This window comes from Microtus pennsylvanicus, chromosome 12 (genome assembly GCF_037038515.1).
Source record: "Microtus pennsylvanicus isolate mMicPen1 chromosome 12, mMicPen1.hap1, whole genome shotgun sequence".
NCBI lineage: Eukaryota > Metazoa > Chordata > Mammalia > Rodentia > Cricetidae > Microtus > Microtus pennsylvanicus.
Window position 1 is genome coordinate 29,785,059 of NC_134590.1, and position 23,004 is coordinate 29,808,062.

Genomic DNA, 23,004 nt, shown 5'->3' on the forward strand with positions numbered 1-23,004 from the left:
ATTAACACGGGTAATAAAATTGAGACAGTTGAAAGGTGGTATATATTTTCGATGAAGTAAATTATTTGAAAGTGGTTTCATTGTTACAGTTACTAACTGTGAAAAAATGCTGAAACAAATTGAAAAATATGATTGATAGAATCCTGGGATATGATTACTTGAATTCTCCTTTTCCAACACCAACATATTATAATTTTAGGAAATTTTATTTAATTCTTTATACTTTGGGTATTCTGACCATAAATGTCAAACATTTATTGGAGTTTATATCATAAACATGAATTAACATATTAAAAAACAAAACCACACCAGTGGAAAGAAGCTGGTATGTCCAATTATTTGGCTAAGGCTGAAATAATTCTGAGATTCATTTGGAAGATTCACTGATCCTTTGCCATTAAACTATTTTGAATAATAAATGGTTTCTTGTTGTAGTTGAACTGGGCATTTTATTAAAAAGTAGAAGTCAGTTTTGCAAATTATTTTTCACATTATAAATCTTTTATTTCTTACTTTTTTTCCCTTGAGACAGAGTCCCAGAATAGGCTGGCCTCAAACTCACTGCAATCCTCCTGCCTCAGCTTTTGGAGTACTGAGATTACAGGCATAGGCATCGTACTTAGCCTTGTACCTTGTACTTCATCTCCACAGCATTTAGTAAATGGATCTTTGTGTCATTTTGTGGCTGGTTTCTCCCCAGTCATACTGCCTTACTTGAGGACAGGGACTTGGAACTTGTTTGCCCTTTGCAGTCTCTCTCTTAGTACAGTTTGGGAGGCCATTATCATGTGATTTCAGTTTGTATTGTGTGTGAGCTCACATTTGTGTGTGTGTGTGTGTGTGTGTGTTTGGGAAAAGGGTTCTTATGGAAATACACAGTGGCTTTGCTTTGCTTCTGACGGGCACCTTGGGGGCTTCATCAGTCTAGGATCTACTTTTTAAATTATATTATGATTTTTGGGAATCATAATATAATTACATCACCTCTCCCTTCCTTTTCCTTCCCCAAACCCTCTCATGTACCCTTCTTTGCTCTTTTTCAAATTTATGGCCTCATTTTTCATTACACACACACACACACACACACACACACACACACACACACACACACACACACGCACATATTTCTAAGTAGGCAAGCACATGTATGTAAATTTTTAGGGTTGACCATTTGGCTTTGTTTGACCAATTGATGTGCTCTTTCCTGGAGAAGACTATTTTTCCTTCTTTTGGTGTTCCTTAGTTACCTGTAATTCTTCATGTAGGGTTGAGGCCTCCTGACCTCCCCCATGTTAGCATGGCTATTGTTTTTGTCTGTGTTCAGCTCGTGTTTAGACAGTCATGCTGATGAGACTTTATGGGTATCATCCTGACATTACTCGGAGACATAACCTCACAGAAATCTCCCTCTGGCTCTTAATATACTTCTACCTCCTTTTCCACAGCTCCCTCCTCCTGAATGATCCTTAGGCTTAAGTGAGGGACTTGGATCATAGATGTATCCCTTGGTATCGGCTCTACTACTCTTCATTTGATCATGGTAGTTTTCTGTTTTGGTCTCTGTCTGTTGCAAAGAGAATTTTCTTTGATGCAGAGTGAGGACTACATATATGAGTAGGTATAAGGAGAAATATTTAGAATGTAAGAGGGGAGCTACCAACACTCTCACTGAGCTATGACATCTATGTCATATGATCACAACAGTAGCCAACATGGTGTGATAACCCTAAGGGTGCAGTAGTGGCATGCATACCTTTGCGGTAACCAACAGCTCTCTAATCAGACTTAAGACTGCTCAATAAGAGGAAACTCATTCCTTGTTCTGGAAACCTAGTTAACTACCTAGGTCTAGAGAAGCCATGGATCTTGGAAGAGAACCTACAATCTCCACTCTCCCAAATAGCATCATCTCTATCTACACTGTAAATGTTATGATCTATTTTTTAAACGTGCATTTCAAATCTTGGGAATTCTAAAGCAGCATAATGTAAGTTTGCTGATCATGCTTACTTATAAGATATTCTTGGGAATTTTCATTTCTCATGTCTTTTCTAAAACTTATTTTTAAATCTTTACATTTTTCCTATTAATGAAATTTTTTTGGTAGACTGTATTCTGATTATGTGTAAGTTTCCCCTCCTCTAACTCCTCTGAGATCCTCTCTTCCCACCCAACTCACCTCCTTTCTTTCTCTCTCTCATCTTCTTAAAAATTTCCACATATTTACCACTTTTAGAGAGTTACTCAGTAGAGCTTTCCAATCTGTCTTTGTGGAGATTGTAGCACTAGCTATAGCTAAGGCTCTCGGCTCCAGTCACTAACCCAGACTTTTTCCCTGGTCCCTTAGCTCTCATTCCAACCCAGGTCCAATCTCCTGGTCCTGATGGGGTGTAACTCCCTTCTGCCCCTTTCCTCTAGATTCCAGTACCATGTAAGCATCAACCTTCACCACTCGGTCCTGACTTTCAGTCTCCTTTTCTTGCTTCCAGAGATGTCTCTCTTCTTGTGAATATATTTATACAGACACAGATAATCATTGACAACATTGTGGTGGCTACCCTGGAGAAGAGGAGGGAAGTGACTCATATTGTGTATTTTCTGAAGCCCTTAGGAAGTAGACTGCTTACCTTGGCTTCAGGGTTGTGGCAACATTTTTAGCCAAAGCTGCCTTCAGCTGCCTATGAGATTAGGAGTTTGCCCATGTTTGCTATGACTCTATTGATTTTGAGTTTTAGAACCCCCTTAGAATTGGTACTCCGGAGAAAAGGATTTATGTAGGTGACCTAGTACCTCACAGATCCTAAGGACAACAAGCAGGCAAACATCAGAAAGGACTAGAACTTGGAAGACATGGGATAGTAGAACTGAGAGACAAGAACAAATAGTTGTGGGTACCAGGAAAGAAGCTGAGCACCTCTGCTGGGCACTTCTAGGTGAGGATGTTACAAAATTTCATCACCGCCCCTGCCTTGGTAGACGGAGTCTCTCCCCACATTTCACAGGGTCCCTTTCTCCTGACTTCACACCTTCGAGACAGGGTTTCTCTGTGCAGCCCTGGCTGTCTTGGAACTCACTCTGTAGACCAGGCTGATATGGAACTCACAAAGATCTGCCTGCCTCTGCCTCCAGAGTGCTGGGATTAAAGACGTGTGCCACCACTGCTTGGCTATCTTCGAACCTTGGATGGTTGCTTCCTTACTAGTATTTATTAGGTCATGCCCAGGTAAGTCAAATATCTTGAAATGCACGAGAGTCCACAGGAAAAGAAACTGACCTGCTCAGGAGACAGTGATGTTACTTCCCTCCAAAGCCCTCCTTCAGTCGCCACACACATACCTTGAGATTCATTGAAATGCATGGTCAAGAAATATGGCTGTCTTGCTGCAAAACGCTGCCTTACTGTTTCTCTGCGGTCCTTTATTAACTTGCCTGCATCACTTTGTCCCTGGGTGTGGAAACTGAACTGGAGCCGTGATATTGTTGTCTTCTTGGAGGGAGGTTATAGTGGGCCCGAGGGCAAGGATTATGTCTTCCTCATCCGTGTGTCTCTGGATCATATTGGGCACAGAAAAGGCTCCAAATAAACATTCCTGGAATAAGCCACACTAGTATCAACTTTTGATACAGTTTGTAACTTATAGGTACAATTTGTTATGAGGGCTCTCAACACAGATTTTCCCTTTCTTTTCCGGCTAGAATATTCACAACACGGCGAGATATGTAATGCCTGTTAAGTTTGGATTTCATCCTCCGCTCTAGGCGTTCAGAAAGCAACTGCCACTTCATCTAACACGTACCATCCCTCCTCGTGCCTTTGCGTGGCGGGATCCCTTTCAGCAGGTGGGGTCAGGAGGTTAACCGCTGCACATCTGTTTATGCTTTGCTCTGCATCAAAATGCTTGAAACGGGTTGTTGCAGAGCATAAAATCCATTCGGTCGTGTGTGCTCTCCCTTATTATTTTCAGCTGTAGAAAGCCAATATTTTAGATGTCTACTCCTGTTGCCAATCGCTTTCAATCTTCAAGTCACAGAGTTTCCATTGATAGAGGATCTACGAGTCGGTGAAGTCTCTGCGGCGTGGACACATTCCACAGTCTCCATTTGGCTATATGAAAAAGGGATTGCTTCCTTTTACGATGTGCCCAGCTTCTTTAGCTGTGTGGTAACATAATCTGGATGCAAAATTTAAAGCATTTTTTTATGAATAAAAAGTCAAATATTTAATTTCCTGAGGAATGGATAGTCCAACCTTTTTCTTTTTTTTCTTCCTTTCCTTGCCTCCATTGTTCTAAAAATACAAAGAGAAAGAGATAAGGGGATAAAAAAGAAACACATCTTTCGGGCTCTCCAGTGTGTGCAGAAAGAGTTCCGGCATAGTATCTGCCTTCAAGGACAACTGCCTGTAGGTTGTGTTTTCCGTAGAATGACAGCATTGGAATGTTGGAGTATGAGGGCAAAGTCATCTCCAAAGAGGACGTGTGTGTGTGTGTGTGTGTGTGTTTATCCTCCTCGTTCTCCTAGTCCTCCTCGTTCTCCTAGTCCTCCTCCTCCTCCTCAGAAAAAAGGGAGTCTGTTGTATGTATGTTTGTGACTATTACAAAATATGACCCACCCAGCTTGTTCTGAAGAAAACAGGACTTAAAGATTTTCTTGTACCTCTAAGATAAAGATGATAACTTTTCTTCAGGGAGCTCAATGGAGAAGGCACCCTCTGAGCTGCTTCATCCAGGGAGCAATCAGGTCTCAAAACTTTGTGAACTTGTAAGAAAAAAAGAAAAAGAAAAAAACCCTGTTTGTTCTTTTCACTAATTTCCCCCCCCCCCTTTTTTTTTTGCACATTTGTGGTGGTATCAAGGCATTGAAATGTTTGGTTTCTAATTTGTAGATATAGACATAGGGTAGGGTGACGGGATGGCTTTATAAGGTCACCTAAACTTCTAGTAGTTGAGGCAATTACATAAGTCGCCTCTAAAACATTCCAGTCTGTTCTCTCATAGTTCGCACTTGGCTGAACAATGCCACCTTGAAAGCAGGAGCATGAATATGACATACTGTCTGCATTACGGGGTAATTATTATCTCGTCTCCCGGACAGAGTAAACACTGTGCTGGTATTTAGCCTCTAGATTGAGCATCCATTCTTGGAAGTGTGAATATGTGTGTTGGGAGAGGACTGTCTGGTGCTGTTGCAGTTTTCAGAGGAGGAGCCGTGGGCAGGGTTGACTTGCCAGAACCATGTGTTCTGGTGTGAACTCAGTAATTTCATTTTGAGAGAGGGCATTGGGTTATTGGAACCTCGTCTGCTTCAATTAAACAACAGAGAATGGGATGAAAAGACTTGCTGAGAACCAGATGCTCTTTCCCTGTGCCTCCCGGGACATTCAAAACAAACATCACAACACAAGACACTTGGGTCCAGAGTAATTCTGACGGATGGTTTGGAAGTGTTTTGTTCGCTGGTAGAGCAGAAGCTAATATGAAGAATTGACAGATGGTTGGTCTGAGAAGTACCTACATTGCTGATCTCTTATTCAACAAATCTGCTTTTAGTTCACGTGAGGGACACTTTCGCAGTTGACTGAGAACAAAGTGGCGTGCATCTAGCACTGGCAAATGTTCATATTCATTTGGGGTAGCAATTGTCTGGCTGATGCTTGGTGCACACTGAGTGGAGATGGACTGAAGAGAGGCCATCTCTCTTTAGTACTGAAAAAATTCTCAAAGCACATTTGGGTGCATAATAACGTTCTAATACAACGAGCAGACACTAGAGCTTATTCCCTGTCCTCACTTTTCGTGTGTGTATGTGGTGTGCAGGTGTGTATGCTTCTGCATGTGTGTCACTGTGTGCATGTGTGAAGTGTGTGTCTGTGTGTATGTGAATGTATGTGTGCAGTGTGCGAGTGTGTAGGTGCATGTGTGTGTGTGTGAAATGTGTGTGAATGTACGTGTGTGGTGTGCATGTGTGCAAGTAAATGTGTGTGTTTCGTGTGCGTGTGTGCTGTGTGTGCCCCTGTGTGTGCACAGGTTGTGCAGGAGGCCCCAGGGTGATGTCAGGAATCACCCTCTATTGCTTTCTACCTCAGTCATTGAAACAGGGTCTCTCCATGAAACCCAGAGTTTGCCAATTATTCAGTTTTACTGACCTGCTTACTCCAGGGATCCCTTGTCTCTGCCTTTCAAAGCTGGAATTACAGGCAAGCCATCAAACCCACCCAGTGGTTACCTGGGTTCGGAGAATCTGAACTCAGGTCTTTGTGCTTGCCATCCCTCTAGCCTAAGACTTAATTAAGCTTTTAGGCTTGATAAAAAGCTGGTAATAGAGGGCACAGTGTTGGAGGAAGGAGAAAAAGGGAAGGAAGGGAGGGGAGAGGGAAAGGGTGGGGAGAGAGGCTTAAAAAGGGTGACGGTAAGGCTTCTGAACAAGGTGGTAGGATCTGTAGTAGAGGTGAAAGGGCCATCTTAGATGGGGGCGGTGGCAAACTTGTTCTCTGTGGCGAGAGAACAAGTACAGAAACGAAACAGGTCTACGGCTTTAGATTTGGGAAAGTGTGCTAACCTCCATATGATGGCTTTACTTTTTCTGTAAAATGAGAACAGGAGAGTGTGAGAAGGAAGCTTTGAACTCACCAGCCAAGTAGCTCTGCCAGGTGGCTCACTAGCACATTCTACCATCCAGACAGAGAAGATTGGAATGTTCACCTGGTGTTGGCTTTAAAAGACAGGCGACTGTCTTGGTTTGCTTTCTGTGGTAAAGATTGTGGCCAAGAGAAATTGAGGGAGGAAAGGTCTTTTCAGTGTCATAGTGCATCATCTAAAGAAGTCAGAGCAGCAGGGCACATGGGAACCTGAAGCCAGGGACTGAATCATAGCCATGGAGACATGCTGCTTATTGGCTTCATCTCCTCTCCTTGCTCAGCTTGCTTTCTTTGCCACCAGGGACCACCTGGCCAGACTGGATCCACTGGGCTGTCAATTACCAACCAGGGAAATGCCTTATAGGCTTACGGGATGGAACCTCAATAGAGGCTCCTCTTGCCCCTTGGCTCTAGTTTATGTCAAGCTGATGAACCTCTAACCATGGCAGTGAGGGGGAAACCCAGAGGAATGGGGGTGCTCAGAGCAGCTGTAGGGGTTATGGCAGTAAAGGTTCAAACACAAACACCCCAAAGCAGACAAATAGGAAAGGAAAGTCAGCAGACTGGGGGAAGATTTAGGGGCTCACTGGTTAGGAGGCCCCAAGGGATTGAGAGAATGGATGTCACAAAGCTGATAAAAGTAGCAAGTTGAGAGACAAACACATCAGAGTTAGGAACATAGAAGACAAGGAGGAGAAGAGCCCCAGTGGAAATTAACTGACTTAAGAAAATACTCCCGTTAGGAAGAAGCTATCATTATATGCCATAAAAGCAAACATGATAGCTTTTTACATGAATGCTGTTCTTGAGATATGAGAAGCAAGTTTCCTCCAGGGAGATTAGAACAACATCAGAACGAATTGCTTTATAATACACACGTGCAGTTCTGATGAGATGCTTAGCTCCTTGAATTTACTGCATAGTCCCAAGGGTGAGGAGGTTCAGTTCTGGAAGACTGGAAGACGAATGCTACCTGGGAGAGCGCTGGGAGATCACAGGGAGAGCGTTGGGAGAACGCTATGAGAGCCTCCTGAAAGGAGGTTTAGGGATAGTCTTAGCGGTTATCGCTGCTGTTGTGATGGCTACTCTTGGTTACCAACTTTGACTGTATCTGGAATGAACTAAACCCTGAGGGGCTGAGCATAGCTCTGAGGACTTTTCTGAGTCATTTGCTGCGGGAAAACCCACCTTTCGTCTCACCTTCAATCTGGGCCGCACCTTCTGCGGGCGGCCTCTACAAAGGACACGGAAGAAGGAGGCGTTTGCTCTTTGCCCACTTGCCTTCACTCTCGCTGGCAAGTTCATCCTTTCACTCCTATTAAAGTCTACTTCCCTGGACTTAGGGCATATACTGAAGACCAGCCGAGACATCCAGCCTTGTGGACTGAACAACGCTGGCTTCTTGCATTCTCTGTCGGTAATCAGCCAGTGTTGGACCAATGGGATCATAGCCTTGTAAGTCAGTGGTTCTCAACCTGTGGGTCACGACCCTTTGGGGGCGGGTGTTAAGTATTTTCTTAGATGAGCCTCTCCACTGAATAATCCCAATCAGACCAAATCAGACCAAATTAAAGATACCCATGTTTAATGGAGTGTTGTGGGAGCTCCTTCCGCTCCTTCAGCCAATAGTCGCTGAAATATCAGCCCATTGGGGCGTAGTCTCTCTCCCTTTAAAAAAGCAGCCACTTCTCTCTGTTTGCTCTCTGGCTTACAGATCACCATCCAAGACAACAGCCCTCTACGCAATCAGGAAGGGAGCCTAGTCACAGGAAGTGGAGCCGGAAGCAAACGGAGGGAAGTGGCCGCTTTTTTAAAGGGAGAGAGACCACGCCCCAATGGGCTGGTATCTCAGCGGCTATTGGCTGAAGGAGGGGAAGGAGCTCCCACAACAATAGAGTGCTCTCGAGTGGCCCCAGGAAAACATGGGGGGCGGGGACCGATGCAAAACCTGGAGACCACATGTTCATTCTCTGGTGGGCAGTTTAAATAGCCTGTGGGAGTGGTCCTGACCTTCCCTGGTGAGGCTTTCTTGATCCTCCCCGAGGAGAGGTCACCGTTTGGTGGGCTTTCTCAGAGGTAGAGTTTGAACTGAGGTAACTCCCAGGGGAGGGAGCTTGTGCCAGGAGCTGGGGAGAAGCCTCCAGACAAACAGTCCGGACTTTTTATATAAAGGGGTGTTAGGGAGCTGAGGTGACACTTCTGACCAAACAATCTGGACTTTTTTGGATAAAGCCAGCGAGCTGAGGTGAAGCCCCTCAACCAAACATTTTAGACTCCTTGGATAAAGGGGTGCCAGCTCAAGTCTGGCTGCTTTCGATGGTGATGTGGGAGAGGGGAGACCTGGGAGTTGGTGGGCTTAAGCTCAGTGAGAGGTGTGACTGGAGCAGCATCCGGTTTACTGTCATCCTGGGGACCTCAGGCAGCTGTTTCTTGAGGGAGATGAGAAGGCAGGTGGCTAGGAAAAAATATATTGTTATTATTATCCCTATGAATGGGACTAGTCATGGGAAGAGTCATTAACTGCCAGAAAGAACGGGAAAGAGAAGTGCCCTGGTTGTGCAGGTGAGGCCTGAGTGTATAAGTAGCAGATAAAGCCAGATTTTAGTTGGTAGGTGTCCTTGGTGTGTTAGGGAGCGGAGGTGATGCTTCCGACCAAACAGGGTGGAATGGACCTTTCCCAGGGGTCTCTTAAGATCATTGGAAAACACAGATATTTACATGATAATTCATAACAGTAGCAAAATTAAGGTTACGAATTAGCAGTGAAAATAATTTTATGATTTAGGGAATCACCACAAAATGAGGAACTCTATTAAAGGGTCACAGTATTGGGACCAAAGTAGCTCATTTGGGAGAGCATTAGACTGAAGGGTCGTGGCATTATGAATGTTGAGAACCATTGCTGCAATCCACTCTAATAAATCCCATCTATATTTGATCAGTTCTGCTTGTCTAGAGGACTTGACCAGGACAGGTCTGCCCTGCATGGTTCTGAGGAGCCTCACAGACCCCTAGTGGACATGGCATTTCCAGCCACAGAGCAGCCAGACAACCACGTGACTGAGAAGACAGAACTAGAATACTGAGTTGTTTCAGTAGTTCTCCCTTCTCTTCCTTTAAAAAAAAAATAATAAAGGCATCAATTTCCTAGCCAGGGTAAAAATAGTGAGACAAATCAGGAGTGCAGTGTCCAGAGGTTGGGTACTTACGGATATGCATTCTATGGGATTCTAGAACTCCGGCCTCCGATTTCTCTCCTTGTGAATACTAAGTGATCTGTGCTTTGCTATAGCATTCTGGACAACAAGGAACCATGGTGTATAACCTGGGACAACTGTCAGTAAAATAGTCTCACAACGACCTTCATAGAGCGATGGCTTCTGTCGTTGCTGTGGGGAGTCTGAGGGAGTTCACCATTCTTTGCCTCTCTGGATGTGTTTCCATCTCTAAGAGGCTTTTCCAAGGTTACTTTTCTAAGACTTAGGCTGGTTGAAGCGAACCCTCCTTGTGGTCCTTTCCCGGGAAACCATAGACCATCCTTGTGTTCCCCTTGGCAGTTATTTCTCTTGTGAAGCGAGCTTTGGTGAGATCATTGGTTTGAGATCATCGTTAGACTTACTGTGGGCTGCGATACCTAACTGAGTAAATTGGTCCTGCCACCATCTCTGTTGGCCTGCAGTCCTGCCAGATCAATGCTGTCTCCAAGCCTGAAAGGGTTCCCTGTGTCCAGTGACGGAGCTGTGATTGTGGTACCGTCACGGACCTCCTATTTTATTATTCTATTTTATTATAAGTTCTATCTTCCTGAGAATCAACGGTAGACTGATTAGATGAACTCACCTTGGCTGGTGCCTTGAACCAGGTGCAGTGAGAACGGGTTAGTAGATACACCAGCCAATAAATGAAGCCCTTCTAAAGCCAACATCCCAAGTTCTTTCAAACAGTGTCCTTTCATGGAGAATTGCTAAGGTTGCTGAAGACGGCATTGCATTCTGTGGTGGACGCTGCTTGCTGTAGACCTCAGTGACCAAGGATCCATCTTAACGGGGGGGGGGGGGAATAAAGCAGAAATGGAGTATGATGCCTGTTTCAGAGAGAAACTGTCTCAATTCATTCCCTTTGCATGTCGCGGAAATGACCATGGGCCAGCCAGGAAGTTTTAACAATATTATAGGACCATTCTGGCAGAGCAGTCTCGATAACGAAAAGGCTCTATACGGGGCCGTTCTTTTATTGAAAGTTACATATTTATGACAGAGGAAGAGTCCTGGCCATGTGTGGCGGGGGTTCATGAGAAGAAGCGCTTGATATTGGGATTGTTAGAATAGGAGAGATTCTCTGAACACACAGAAACCAGGCGAGGATAAGTTCGGAAGTAGGGAAAGAGAAGTGAATTAATTTTGGGTTTGGGCTGCTCAACATCTGGAACAGGATCTGTACAATATAACAAGAAAGAGAGCTCAGGACTGGAGAACCGTGGTCCAAAAGACCTCACAGACATTAACAGCCAAGTGCAAAGCTGTCGGAAGGCCAAGGCCGGGGTTCAAGAATCAGGAACTAGGCTTGCTCGGGGACTATGGCAGCAGCCTGTCATAACTCAGTACTTTCAGTAACGTCTCAGGCTTCTGCCGAGACAGCCTCAGCCTTCAGCTAGCAGGCTGTAATAAACAAATTCCCAGACAGGAGCTTGAACTTCGCACAATGGAAAGCATTTGCTGACGAGAAGTTCTGAGCCATCACTGTGGTCTGTCTCCCTCGCTTATGGATAGACTGTGGGGGAACTGTCAGCAGCAGAGGGTGTCCCCTGAGCTGCTCTGTTTCACTGACACCCAGGACGGTCTCTGACTTTGGACTTGTTAGTAGACGTGTGGTCAGTAATACTTCACGTTGTGGAACTATTACCGCCTAAAAACGCGTTTTATCCAGATGGGAATGAGGCAAAGAAGAAGGTAGTCTAGTTGGTGTCCTGTTCGTTCTACACACCAGACACACCCCCTTACATCTGGCTCAGGGCAAGTTCGTGCCATGATAATTCACAGCATTTGGAATACTGCCAAACTGATAAATGTTTCTTTAAAAAAAAACAAACCCAAACATGCTAAAATGTTATTAAAAGTTTATCTAAGGAGAAGATTTTTCGAAGTAAATAATAAAAAAAGCAAGAAGAAAATTTGGTAGAATGATCGCCTAACATGAGGGGAAGAGGAAGAGGAAGAGGAGGAGGAGGGAGGATTGGGAGAGGGGAGGAGGAGGGAGAAGAGGAGGACTTGTTTGTGTGTGCAATCATTTTCTTGCTCATTGCTGTTCGTTGAGTACCTTATTTCATGCCCTGAAGAACAAGGCGTCAAACCTCTTAGGAACTGCAAATCCCCGAGAAGACAGCTGTAATGTAGAATTTCACACCAGACCCTGAACTGTTGTGTGATATTAAAACCGCGTTTCACCTCTCCCTCTCCCATCAGGTCTTGAGAGCCGACAGTGGTGTGGGCGAGGGTTGCCCTCAGAAGCTGGTGCCGACTAATCTGCTGCGCTTCCTCCTGCTGGCTCTCATCCCCTGCATCTGCGCCCTCCTTGTGTTGCTGGTCATTCTGCTGTCTTTCGTGGGTGAGTGACGCCGCCATTACTGCAAGGAGCGTGCTTTAGAGGGTGGTTTATACTCAGGGTCAAATCAGTGAGAGGATGGTCGCTGGCATCCCGGGGCGGGGGGGACTTGCAGTTTCAGCCACGTAACCGCGTGACTTGCTGTTGCTATCCGTGCCAACGATGGCTATAATAGAAACAATTACTCGTGAACACCATGAAAACTGCGGGGTGGCTAGACCTGTCATTTTCCATAAGTGCTCACGGGTGTGAGGAAAGAATATCACACAGGACACACCGCGCTGAAGATAGAAGGACGTGTAAGGTGCTTCGACTCAGTATGGCGCAGGGGAATTATCAGAACGGATAGCTGATACTCCCTTATCCTGATTCAGGGCAGCCGGGCTCCATCTCAGCGTCCCTACTGATGCCTCGGCTTCAGATCTGAGGCAATGGGATAGAGGCAAATTCAAAAGACAACCATAAAGCAAATATCAAATATAGCTTTAACACATTCCCCAAGAACGTGCCGTATTGGAATTCTTATATTCCTCAATTTCTTGGCCAAGCTGAATTGACAGAAGTCATGGGCATGGAGGCTGTGATTCTGCTGAACTCTGTTGTCGCATGGCACCCCCATGTAGAAAGTGATCTTCCAGTGAGCCCTCCACCTGCCTGCATCACCGGCTTCCCCTGAATACATGGCCCCAAATAACCTGCCTACCCATGCCAAGAAGCTACAAATCAGCCTTGATTTCTTTACCTCTCTTACCCTCCAATCCAATCCATCTTGATTTCTGCTTATTTTAATGCACCTAGGACCTTATTTCAAACTTGAGTTCATCTAGGTCAGAGGCGGAACCTAAGCTAGTCTCCTTCCTCTACTTCTTCCTTTCAAGTCCAGTATCTATCTCTGCCATTGTTTGTAAAAATAAACATGGTCCGGTTTCTTCTTCGATACGAAGCCTCCAACCGTAACCCACTGTCTATCACAATGAGTTCAAACATTCTCACAGCAAACAAACAATCCTTCTTCTATATCCACAGATCCAACAAGCCACAAATGGGCAGTGTGTGGGGGGGGGGGCAAAAAGAAATTGCATCTGTGCGGAACATCTACACACTTCATTTTCTTCTCATGATTCCCTGAGCAGTATAGCCACTAACATTACCTTCATATTTTATTAGGCATTATGAGAGATCTAAAGTTGATTTTAAGTAACTGGAGGATGTACATAAGCTGTATACAAAGCGCTGTAAGCTACTATGGATTTGGCCTTAGAATAAATCCTCTGTGAATATCAAGATAGTACAAGTATTACTTTATAATAAATATCACATATGATCCTAACATACACGAACAAATAGGCATTTATATTTACTGGCATTAATTTACCTTGTCGACTCTAAATGTATGTCTTTCTTAAGCCAATGTCCGAGAAAAATAATAGATTGCTCTGATGAAATTACAATTTTCAACTCTTTAGTGGTGGAATTGATCATCTCTATCTTGCTATTTGTCTCCCGTTTCAGTTGGTTACATGCATTTAAAGGAGCCTGATCCGAAACATTGGTGGACAGCAGTCACAACAGGTTGTTGGTTTTTCCCAAGAGACTGCCCTTCTAATTTAGGCTGTTGTTCATGAAACTGAGATGGACGGATGAACGGATCCTCAGCACGTATCACTTGATTGCCGTTGTAGCATTTAGAGTATGTGCTGAAGGTCTCGATTTTCAAAATCAAAGCCGACCTAGTGTGACCCCGGATCTTCCTCCGCAGAGCTTTGAAAGCTGGTGACAACACACTAAAGGCCTGATGCCTCCCTACAACAGACACAGCCTGTTACATCTGTCCAGCTGCATCTTTCAGTGTTGGCATTTTTTTAAAACCAGTTTCTGACATCTACCTCTGTACATCCTGGAGCTACCTGGCTCCTGCACCTGCTGCTGCCCTCAACCTGGATTCCTATTCACCTCCCTGCAAAGGTTCAGAATAGTTCTTAACTAGAGGTGGGACTTCATGCCCACCTCCCCATCTCGTGTTGGGATTTGGTCTGACTTGAAATTGCATGGGTCTTTTGTATACTATCAACTGTTCATACGTGCAGTTCATATGTGTACTTTCTCTGTTGATTTATAGCCACCATTTTGGGTTCTTGGGATCTTTCTGCTCACTCTTCAACAATGACCCTTGAGAATATGAATCAAAACATCATTTTTGATGACTGATTAACATCTCATTTATGGCTATTACAATGTTTGTTCATTGAACAAACTCTTAGCCTCTGATTTACCTGATAGCCTGCTGTGAATATTCACGTGTAAGCTTTTGTGGGTATGAACATTTTCATTTCTCTTAAGCATACCCCAGCATCAGAATTTTGTCTGCTTATGTGTGACACCGTGGAGGCTGTTGATTTGCATCCACCCCTAAATTAAATCTTGCTTGTACTCTGGAAACTTTTGCAAAGTAGGGATCTTCTGACACATTCTTCAAAAGCATTTTTCTACGTTCTGCACAGCATGATTTTCTTGTGAAGCAATATCTTCCCCCATAAACATTTCATAGTTTATAACTGAGACGCATGCTGTTGTAACGCACACCACAGCCGCTTTACATCTTCGCTTTACATCTTAACTCTCATTAAGTCCTGCTTACTTTAGAGAAGTTCTAATTGTTGGGGGAGGCAATTCCATGCTTCCCCAGCTCTTGCTGTGGCTCACATGTTCACGGGGACTGTTCAGGGATCCCGGGGTACAGGCTGTGGTCTCCGTTTCCAGTTTTTCCCTTTCTGACTCAGCTTGTGACGGCATGGTAAAAGACTTCTGAAGAGGAGGGCCGACCTTTGCAACCGATGAATCTGAAGAGCGGCATGCAGGGTCTCACACAACACTTAACAGGAGCTGCCAAGGTGAAGGTTAGGTTTGCATCTCCAAGCTTTTCAGAAGCTTGGACTGTCCATGTGGACCCCAAGATGTGGATGCAAAATAATGATTCAGGATTTTGCAAGAAATTGAAATGTAAGAAAGTTCGTTTTAGCTGGCTTTTTATTTCCTTGGTGATCATGCAGTCCTGATGGGCCATATGACATAGAAGGAAGGGTTTACTTTTGAGAGGTGAATTCTTTTATTTAGAAGAACCAAAGGCAGAGCTGGAGAGATTCAACCACTAAGACTAGAGGATGCCCTTACCCAGGTCTTGGGTTTGGTTCCCAACACCTGTGCCAGGCAGCTCTTAACACCAGCAACTCTAGTTCCAGGATGCTGGGCGCCCTCTTCAGGCCTCTCATCATGGGGCACTACAGAATAACTGTATTGTATCTCCACAGTTCTTATACTTTTTTCTTGTGAGCTTTGCCTTTAACAGTCTAGCCATCCCTCCAGTCTGCCTCTCCACATTTCACAGGGGCTTTGCAGGGATTCTCTGTGCTGCTCAGGCCGGTTAGAGGCCGTAGTTTCACCTGACAACCTGGCATTGTTCTCTGCTGCTCTAGAGAGCTTGATTGTGACAGACTCTGCTTTGGTGTCATGACTGTAGCCTCTCTATTAGGTACACTTGGCTACCGAAAGAAGCCTGGGTTGAACAGACAATCTCAAGCATGTCTACCTTCTCTTACAGGGGAGAAATGTCCACAGTGGCATTTGGAGGAGGTAGCTAACCTCTCATAAGACAGGCTTAACCTTTTGGCCTGTTCCGTGTTGTCCTGTGTCTCACCTGCGAACTTCTGTGCAGGCTAGGAAACCTTCCATAACCCACTAGCAAAGCCTCAGTCTGTCTGTCTGTCAGTTGCTTCCCTGGGAATTCCAGCTTGACTTCACCACAACCACCTGGAGCTGACTCTTCCTCTGTCTCAGTCCCCCTCATTCCTTCCTAAGGGTTTCAGCATCTTATAAACCCCATTTCCACACCAGCTTAACCACTTAACCATTTAGAGCCTCCAGAACCTTTCCTGTCTCATAAAGGCCATGTCTTAGCAAAACATCAAAGCCCCATCTAGTCTTAGGTCATTGCTCAGTTAATTTCCTCCTTAGCTCTCCAGTGAACACCGACCAATTAAGCCCAGTGAACTCGGTGCCAAACGCCGCCTCTCTCATGCTCAGTTCTCCCAGTAACACCTGTTTTCCTACTGTCTTTCAGTCTCTGATGTTCATGTGGACCACCGTTGATGGTAGCCAAGCATCCCTAATGGCTATTTTGAGCTAGTCTATCAGGCATTGAACTCCCTTGTATTTCCTTGGGCTATGCAGTCTTTTCTCATGGAGGCATGAGCTTATTGCTCATTTCTCCACTTTCACAGAGCTAAGACTGATCCAGTCTACACCTATGTTGTACAACCTCTTGACTAGGCTGTCCAGATTCCTTAGATTTCTTTTAAAATCTTCCCCCTTTCAAGAAATCCAGAGGCAGAGTAATTGTCTGTACTAGGCCATTATTAATACCTTGCTTATGATGTGAATCATGGATTCCCTCTTCCTTTCTAAAGCAGTATCTTCTATCATTTCTACCTTACTCTCTCTTTCCTGACCATTCAAATTTTACCATAAATTCCAAGTTTTGGAAAGCCAAGAACTTCTTTTGTACAGAACTATTTTGAATTCTCTCTTGTACCTTGCCAGACACAAGAGATGGCAATCCCATCTCTTCTCTTTCTTTCCAAAGTTCGCTTTTCCTACTGGAAGCTAGTATGAAGGATAGCATCTCTCTGCCTTTTCCACAGTGTTATTCCTCCCTTGTGTTCTTTCTGGGTAGCAGTTGGGACTCAGCTGCATGTCATACCTCCCAGGGGAGAGGCCACACATCTGTTACTCTAACTTGCTTTCCATTTTGTCCTATAAATGCTACATTTGAGAATTGTTATATATTCTCTAGTTTATTGGTCATTTGAGGGACATGCCCACAATCCCACACGATGCTACCTATATTCAAGGACACATGCCACTCTATACTAAGTGGAGGAAGACGGCTACCCTGAAATTCCCCATCTTCAGGTAACTGATGTGTTAATTGATAACCCCACTTCCCTTTACTTCTGTGGGGTTGAGGGTTGGAATATGGCTTCCCATGCGCTAAACCAATGCTTTGTCATTAAGCCACACTCCAGCCCTTTGGTTGGAATTTTTAATGCTTGTAATTGTTGCTGTGTAGAGAATGGGTGATATGGGTTGAGAATGTATCATGGAATCTTCATAGTCATGAGGTCTGGCTTGAATTGACTTTTCAAACTATTATTCAAGTCAGTTTTGTTTCAGCAACGCTGTGGTCTAAAAATCTCACTGGAAGGATACTGAATCTTTCTTTCCCAGGCTGTTGAAGTCTTGTATACAAAAGCCTTAAGCTCATCAATGCCAAGAGTGAATTGTTCTTGTTTTATCCATAGACTTCTGGAGAGGAGTCTGAGGTTTACCTCTCTCGCCTTCTCTGTGCTGTGAAAGCTCTAGGTATGGCTTGTGAGACCTTTCATTTCCTGCCACGAAGAAGAATGAAAAGGCAGAGTGATAGAGAGATCTCAGGAAATGTGATTTACATTTTGCACCCACTTCTCTTGAACTCAAGAGAAAAATAGTTTTCAAAAGTGGCATTCCTTCCCTCAAGTGGCTAGCTGAATTTGAGAGTGTTGAAGTAGAAACTACTTTTTTTTCCCTCTTAGCAAATTTCCTAACAGTTTACAGCTTTTATAAACATTTGGAATTATAAAACTCTAAACTCCTTAATTCATAATGTTGGATTCTGAGCATCATTTTCAAATGAAACACTCCCCAGGTCCTTATTTACACTAGAAAGTATAAGGTTCCCGATGATCCGTCATGACCTCATTTCTTATTGCTTATATAAATCTTCAGATTCTTTTCACAGCTTTGGCTTTCTGGTACAGATTCACCAAGAGAAAGTTTTCAAACACAAGCATGTGTCTTCGTAAAGTCCTCAGGCTGAAGTTAGATCCACACCTTAGGTTTCCTGAAATGGTGATCAAAGCGTTTATACTCCAAGTGCAATCTGTGGACCAAACAGCACATCCTCCTGGGGCCCTTGAACTGAAAAATGTAGTCTCAGGCCCCACACCAGGGATATCCCTTGGAGATCTCTCTATGGCTCTATCCATCCTCCTGCCCTGCAATAGATCTTCCTCTTTCTGTAGGCCAGTGGATCTTTCTTATCAAGGCTACCAAAGCTTTTTGTCTAACACGCTATATCTGGAACTGACAGTTATTTGAACCAGACTTTGAAACAAGAAGCCTATGTCTGCTCTCTGGGTTCAGTTCCCTTAAGCTCATCCTTCTCTGTTTGCCTGACAAATGTCAAAGTGTCTACCTTAAGTTCCCTTCTCATTTTCTACGCATCCCTTTCTTGGCAACGTCACCCATTCCCATCACTCCATTTATCATTTCTACGTCCAACAAGCAACTATGGTGGAGGCCAGAGCAGGTTCTGAGTGCTCTTCTGGGGCTTGAAACAAACAATTCCACATGGGTGCCTTCCTAAAGTGTAAACACATGTGCTCTGGGAGCAATGGAAGGGCAGTTAGTGGGGAGCCTGGCCAGGCATCCTGCAGGAGCTCTTTACATTGCTTCAGCTTGGTCCTCTCCCTTAAATATTGCCAGGGATTTCATACTAAATATACGCAAAAGGATTGTAACAAGATAAACCTCTACAGGTTGAGTTTGCATTCTCCATTATCCTTTTCATCAGTCAGGCTTAGTTAGACACTGCTATCTAATAATAAATCTCAAGACATCAGTGGTTTTGAAACAACACAGGCTAGTTTCTCCCTCGCTCTACAAGTGATCTGTGGGAAGTTGGTGGGGGAGTGTGTACCATCCAGGTCTTCCAGGGTTTGAACTGATCGAGCAGCTGTCATCCTGAACTTTGTGACTGTTGTATGAAAGGTCTAGAGGCTGTAATAGCAGCAATTAAATGCTTCTGCCTAGAAGCAACACTTGTTAGTTTTGCTTGTGGCCTTGAACTTGTTGGAAGGCTGTACCCAAAAGGCCAGAGACTGAAATCGCTCCATGTTTCTTACTGGAAGGAGCCAGAGTGAAGTGTCTGGTGAACAGCACTGGGGACAAGCGTGCTCACCACGTATGTGAGTGCCTTCCGAGTCCCACATGTGTGAGCCTTCCCCTCATGCTCTTACTGGTTTTGCTTCCGGAAGTTCTTTTTTTTTTCCGGAAGTTCTTTTTGTCTTTGCTGCTTTTGCCTGGAGTCGGAGCCTAGCTTTCCCACTTAGATTGTGACAGTGGCTTCTAATTCTGCTCCGTACTTGATCCCTTTAAACATCACCTCCTCAACACAGTGGTCAGTCCCATAAGACCGTTAAAAGTTCCTTGTCTCAGCACGATGTGTTCCAAACCTTTGGCTCGAGCTGGTCTCCATGTCTGACCGCTGTTCTCCTACAGCCTTTCCTCTGGGTCATTGTGTGCTGTCCGTGTTTAATTACTCGCTGCGAGGCTTTTCTGTGCCTTTTGTTCTGTTTAGGAAATGTCTTGTTTCATATTTCCACCCGTTATTCCTCACAAATCCTTTGTTCCAGCCTAGAAAATGTGTAATCCTCCTTGAAGATTTCCAAGGATGCTTTCCCCTAAGAAATACTTTCTGACTTTCTCAAAAGGAATGATGATGACTGCTCCCTCAGTGTTAGCCCGCAGACCATCCTCTGTGCATCTTTCTCTGAGCACACGGTTTGTGTTCTGTAGATTTCATGCTTGCTTTACTTAAATAATCTATGCACATTTTGATGGCAGGAACATGTTACTAAGTCTTATGTTTTCAGAGAGAATAATTATGCAGTTCCTGGCACATGGAGAATGCGCCATAAATTTGTCACACACATCCAAAGGCACAAAGATAAAACCACACCATCAGAGGAAGATTCTGCAAGCATATAATGATCTGTCGATCTATCTATCTATCTATCTATCTATCTATCTATCTATCTATCTATCTATCTATCTATCTATCTATCTGTCATCTCTCTGCCTATCTATCCTCCATCTGTCATCTGTCTATCTATCTATCTATCTATCTATCTATCTATCTATCTATCTATCTATCTATCTATCTATCTGTCATCTCTCTGCCTATCTATCCTCCATCTGTCATCTGTCTATCTATCTATCTATCTATCTATCTATCTATCTATCTATCTATCTATCTATCTGCCTATCTATCCTCCATCAGTCATCTATCTATCTATCTATCTATCTATCTATCTATCTATCTATCTATCTATCTATCTATCTAGTTCAGAGTGAGAATTGTGTATTTGGTCTCCACAGCAAGCCTCTAAACGTCAGAGGGCATCTGTTTTCCTTATTGCGTGGCACTTGAGAGTTTGCCCAGCTAAGGGTAGAAAGTGGCAGAGATGGGGCTTTAAAGCAAGGTGAGCAGGCTGCAGACAGTGTCTGTTAACTGCAGCACCATGAAGATGAGAATGGAGACAAGGCTGGATGAGTTTAGCAGAATGAACTCTCCGCTCTGGGCCCCTAGTGCTCAGCATCTCTACAGTCCTCACCATGGTTCTGGTTGGAATCATGTAACATTGCTGACTTCTCATCTTTGTGTTTTTAAACAATGCTTACTAGGTGGCGACCAGCTATGTCGGGAGTGGTCAGCTTCCAGAGATGCTTAAAAACAGTTTTGTTTTTTAGGAAGTTCCGACTTTTAAAAGTCATCTTTTAAGTCCCCCTCAGCTCTCACTATCTGCTCCATCCCTCTTCTCCTTTTCCCTCCTCCCCTTGCTCTTCTCCTTCCCCTCCCTCCTAAATATCCTTCAGGAATGTCAACTTCAGCAACTGTCGAACATTATCTTTCTCTGTATTCTCACAGATTGCTTTGCCACGCAGAGCTAAGGGCTAGGAAGCTGCCTGTTATTTTAAAGGAATGTGTTTTCTGAGTTAGTGTTTTCTACAAACACCATTGTTTCCAGGGAGGGACTTCTTAGCCCGAGCAGATGCTCATAGCACGTTCACTACCGTGGCGAGGCTAAAAATATAATCAAGATTATTAATAAGACTAATGATTACAAAAATATTAGAAACAACTGTTGAAGCATGTCATCTAGCAAGGAGCTGATGTTAGCGGGATTGCCTAGAGGTGTAATTGAAAGGAGCTGGCATGTGTTGGGAACATGTTAATGAAGCTGTTGCCTACTCGGGGTCAGCACGCTGAGAATCAGCTTAGTGGATCTTTTTAATACATCCACACTAGCAGAAATATGTTATCTAAAAATATCTACGCAGCAATAAGCAAGGAAGTGAAATTGTAAGTATTAACAACATATGTGAAATTAAAAGAGTCAATAACTCAGATAATTAACAGGTCATATTCACAGAGTCAAATGGAAGGTTACTGAGTGTTTGCAATACATCCTATGTGATAATGACGCTTACATGCTCATAATCTGTGACTGGTGATAGATTCTGCGGTGTCCGGAAGCTGGAAACAGTGGAGCGGGTGGGTGCCTTGCTTCTCCATCTGCGCCTGGCATTTCCTCAGAGCCACTCACGGCTGAAGAGTGTGTTACCTGCATCACGAGGCTCGCTTTTGTGTCCAGCGTCTAATTTAGACTCCTTTGGCAGATGACGCTGTTGACCTGTTAGCCAGAGGCAGCTGCTTGGCTTTTTGATTTGGAGTTAATGTTTTCCTCATGCAGAGGAGCTTTTCTCCCCCCACAGACCAATAGTAAACATTGTATTTGTATTTCCTTTGTGTTTAATGGTCCATGGGAATATTTAGAAAAGTGAGATCCAATTAGATCATTCACTGTAAATGCTTTTTAGAAAAAGATTCTCACCAAGGCCAGCTGGCCTAGGTCTGAAAAAGCAGGGGATAAACCCGGACTAGCTGAACATAGCGGACAATGAGGAATACTGAGATCTCAAGAACAATCGCAGTGGGTTTTTTGATCCTACTGCATGTACTGGCTTTGTGGGAGCCTAGGCAGTTTGGATGCTCACCTTACGAGACCTTGATAGAGGTGGGCAGTCCTTGGGCTTCCCACAGGTCAGGGAACCCTGATTGCTCTTCGAGCAGATGAGGGAGGGGGACTTGATCGGGGGAGGGGGAGGGAAATGGGAAGCGGTTGCGGGGAGGAGGCAGAAATCCTTAATAAATAAATAAATAAATAAATAAATAAATAAATAAATAAATAAATATATTATACAAAAAAATAAGAAGAAAAGTGTATAAAACAAATAAAAATATTTTGACAGAAAAAAAAAGATTCTCTCTTGGGCGTTTCTAAGGAGGGGCCAATATCACACTCCTTTGCTTTCACTGTTGGGGTGGTTACATTGCTGAGCTCACAAAGCAGAGTCTACTATCTATTTTGATTAAATTAAACACACGTGATCTCTTTCAAGGTCTTAAAAGTTCTGCCTAAAATCAAACAAGGAAATTATTGATAATCTTTCGAGTTTATTGACTCATATTTGATATATTTATTTTGTTTTGATTAAAGATGAAAGTAATTTACTTTCTCCATTTATTTTGTGCTATAATTGGAGTTTATTTGTTTTTTGATTTCTATTATATTTTGTGGTGAACAAGTCTGGTTATTTTCATTTATCCCCAAATATAACTAAATCCTGAGGAAATTTAAGGCTGGAAGCAAGCGGGTTTCACTGTTTTGGGGTGACTCGTACAGTAAAGAGCCATGTGGAGTGTGTGCCCTGGGTTCAGGGCCATGCACTGATATGTGACATGGAGAAGCTGAGACAGTGGGAAAAGAACAATATTGGACCCATGATATTTTATTCCTGGTGAGTCTCAGCCGGCATAGAATTGCCCC

The 23,004-nt window shown here is 43.9% G+C and overlaps 1 protein-coding gene across 2 annotated transcripts in view; it reads left to right on the forward strand.

The window, feature by feature from the left end:
- Corin (corin, serine peptidase) overlaps nucleotides 1-23,004 on the forward strand; it is a 187,364-nt gene that overhangs the window by 15,426 nt on the left and 148,934 nt on the right. For both annotated transcript variants that reach the window (XM_075943133.1, XM_075943132.1), the window contains exon 2: nucleotides 12,100-12,241. In XM_075943133.1, the coding sequence (XP_075799248.1) occupies nucleotides 12,100-12,241 (142 nt within the window). The remainder of the gene's footprint in view (nucleotides 1-12,099; nucleotides 12,242-23,004) is intronic.